The 2,738-nt window shown below is 44.0% G+C and overlaps 1 protein-coding gene across 1 annotated transcript; it reads left to right on the top strand.

Moving 5' to 3' along the window:
- Positions 1-369: 369 nt before the first annotated feature.
- Positions 370-1,573, top strand: LOC133710193 (auxin-responsive protein SAUR71-like). The gene has a single exon (XM_062136202.1). The coding sequence runs from the start codon at positions 825-827 to the stop codon at positions 1,329-1,331; it is 507 nt and encodes a 168-aa protein (XP_061992186.1). The 5' UTR covers positions 370-824; the 3' UTR covers positions 1,332-1,573.
- Positions 1,574-2,738: the final 1,165 nt, after the last annotated feature.

Genomic DNA, 2,738 nt, shown 5'->3' with positions numbered 1-2,738 from the left:
GTATATCCCTAGCTCAGACCCTTTCTCTTTCTTGCTGGATCAGTCCAACGAACCAACTCCAGCGAAGACAGTGGAACGATGAGTACGTTGATGCCGGTCTGTGGTTGTGCGAATGCGATAAAGCCTCTCACACAGTAAATTCTTCACCAGAACCTCTGTTTTGCTATAAAAGTTCACGTAAAACCTAAGTAAAATAGGGTTGACCCAAAACTAGGTTAGAAATTGTAGAGGGAAACATAGTTAAATAGGCAGCTCTCTGGCTTTGACAAGTGGGCGCATCACTAAAGAGTAGAGACAAGTGGAGGGGTCGATCAATTTAAGAATAAAATATGATACATGTGGGCTTTATATATACCTCCTTCCCATGCTGAGAGTTTGCCCAGCAAAGACGCAAAGCAAGCTACGGCTTCACAGAGCTAGAGCTTATCTCGTGAGGCTTTTACCCAATTCCCTCTTCCTTTTTATCCTCCTCCTACCACCATTCTTCATTACACTTCTCCGAAAACACCTACTCCACCAGTCCACCTCTTATTCATAAATTCCCCATTCTAATTTTCCGGGAGCTAGTCTTTTTCTGCTTAATTTATTTGCTTGTTCAGAAAGTATGAGTAATACAATGATGCCCAGGGTGAAAGTCATGGTTTATTTGGTCTATGACAGGGGTTAGCGCCCAGCCGATCGATCTGATCCTTGAATTAAGCCTTTACTCTATTCATAATAAAAGTATGAAGGGTGGTGTTGTGTGTGGTTTCTGAGCCTAACTTCCATATACATCTTCTTCTTTTTTTCTTTTCTTTTTTTGTAGTGATTATTCATTGTAAGTAATGAAGGAGAAAGGTAAGAAGGGCTTGATCACCAAAACATGGGAGCGATGCAAATCCATCGGCCGCAAGAGTAGTAGTACTAGCAATAGTACTACTTCCTCTGCGGCCGTGCCTGCTCTTACAAAGAAGAGCAAATCCTGTCCTCACATCGACCTCTACACGATGGATGATGATCATCGTCGTCATCACCGCCGCCAGGTGGCACCAGAAGGCTGTTTCTCTGTCTACGTGGGACCTGAAAAGCAAAGGTTTGTGGTGAAAACCGAGTACGCAAACCATCCTCTCTTCAAGTTGCTGCTTGAAGAAGCCGAGTCCGAATTCGGTTACCATAGTAAAGGTCCTCTCGTGCTTCCTTGTGACGTTGAAGTTTTCTACAAGGTGCTGCTGGAAATGGAGGATTGCGGTGGTGATGATCAGAAGATTTCTCGAGGTTGCGGATTTGCTAAGCGTTATGGGTCTTATCATCTTCTCAGCCCGTCTCGTATGGTTGCCATTAATCAGTTCTAGCTAATTGTGTATATATAGTCTATGAATCTGTCATCATGTGTATGTATGCTCAAGCTTGGGTTGATTATATGTATTTGTTTGGTTTATGTACATGATTTGTGGGATTTAAGTTGTCTTTAGTCCTGCAATAGCCTTGTTAAATTAGGATGGGATAATGGGAGAGGATAAACACTAGGCAGGACATACTTTGTATTATTATAGCTCTTAATTATAGTTAATTGAATGTTTGTTTTCTTTTGTAACTTTGGTTAACCCAACTTAAGGGGGTGTATTCATTTAAGAGTCTACAAGATTAGATTTTTTTTCTGAAAGTCTATGAGTATTCAATTGAGATTTTAAATAATTTTTTTAAATGTTGATGTATTCAATTAAGATTTAGAATTATGGGAGAAAGACCATTTACACAATTTGAGCCTAAAAATTGACCACTTACTCCACTAAGAGTTTTTTACTCCCATTTACCCAATCTAACATTTATTGACAGTTTTGACTTCATTTTAATTAATAAATTACATTCATCTCTCTCTCACACACAAACACACACATCCGCCTCCTCACCCAGACCACCGTAGTCGATCCCTAGGCCTCGTAGCCCAATGGGCATTTCTCGGCCATCACCGCCGCCTACTCCATCGTCGAGTCCTAGGCCTCTACCATCTGCGGCTTCGTCGCCATCGTCGTTCTCGTCTCGTGCAACAAACTCGGCAACTTCTCGATCTCGTAATTGGATTGGACGACGCGTTGGGGTCGTAGACGGAGAGGAAAGAGAGTCCGGAGATGGCGGCGAGGAGGTAGGATTCGGGTCGGGCCTGGACGGCGAGGCCGGAGTTGTTGGTGGTGTCGGCGTCGAACCAGAGGACTGAGACTTGTGGCAGAGGTCGAGGAAGGCGATGTGGCCCTGGCAGTCGCCGACGAGGAGGAGGAGGTGGCAGTTGGAAGGATTGGTAGAGAGGAAGTCCTGGCCGGGGGGGGGGGGGGTGGAAGGCTGAAGTTTGCTCCGATTTGGTGCCCAGATCATTTTCTGGGTGGCCAATTTTTTTTTTTTGTTGGTATACTGTGAGCTCCGAGAATGGGGAAGGAAAAAAAAATATGATTATTGGAGTTTATGCAATTCACTGGAGGGCAATAATATGATTATTGGAGGGTAATAATATGATTATTAGGAGGCAATAATATGATTATTGGGAGACAATAAAATAAGTATTGAGGGGCAATAATATGTTTATTGGGGGGTAATAATATGATTATTGGGTATTACTAGGGGGCAATAAAATCGGAGGCCAGAATCCGGCTACCGGTCCGATGGCCTGATTCAGGTCACCAGTTGCCGGATTCCCGTCACCGGAGTCCGCGGCCGGCCGCCGGTCACCGGAGTTCAGCAAGGTCTCCGATGACTTCTCTCTCTAA

This window comes from Rosa rugosa, chromosome 5 (assembly GCF_958449725.1).
Source record: "Rosa rugosa chromosome 5, drRosRugo1.1, whole genome shotgun sequence".
NCBI lineage: Eukaryota > Viridiplantae > Streptophyta > Magnoliopsida > Rosales > Rosaceae > Rosa > Rosa rugosa.
Note: the sequence above shows the minus strand (reverse complement) of the source record. Positions and strands in the feature narration are given on the sequence as shown.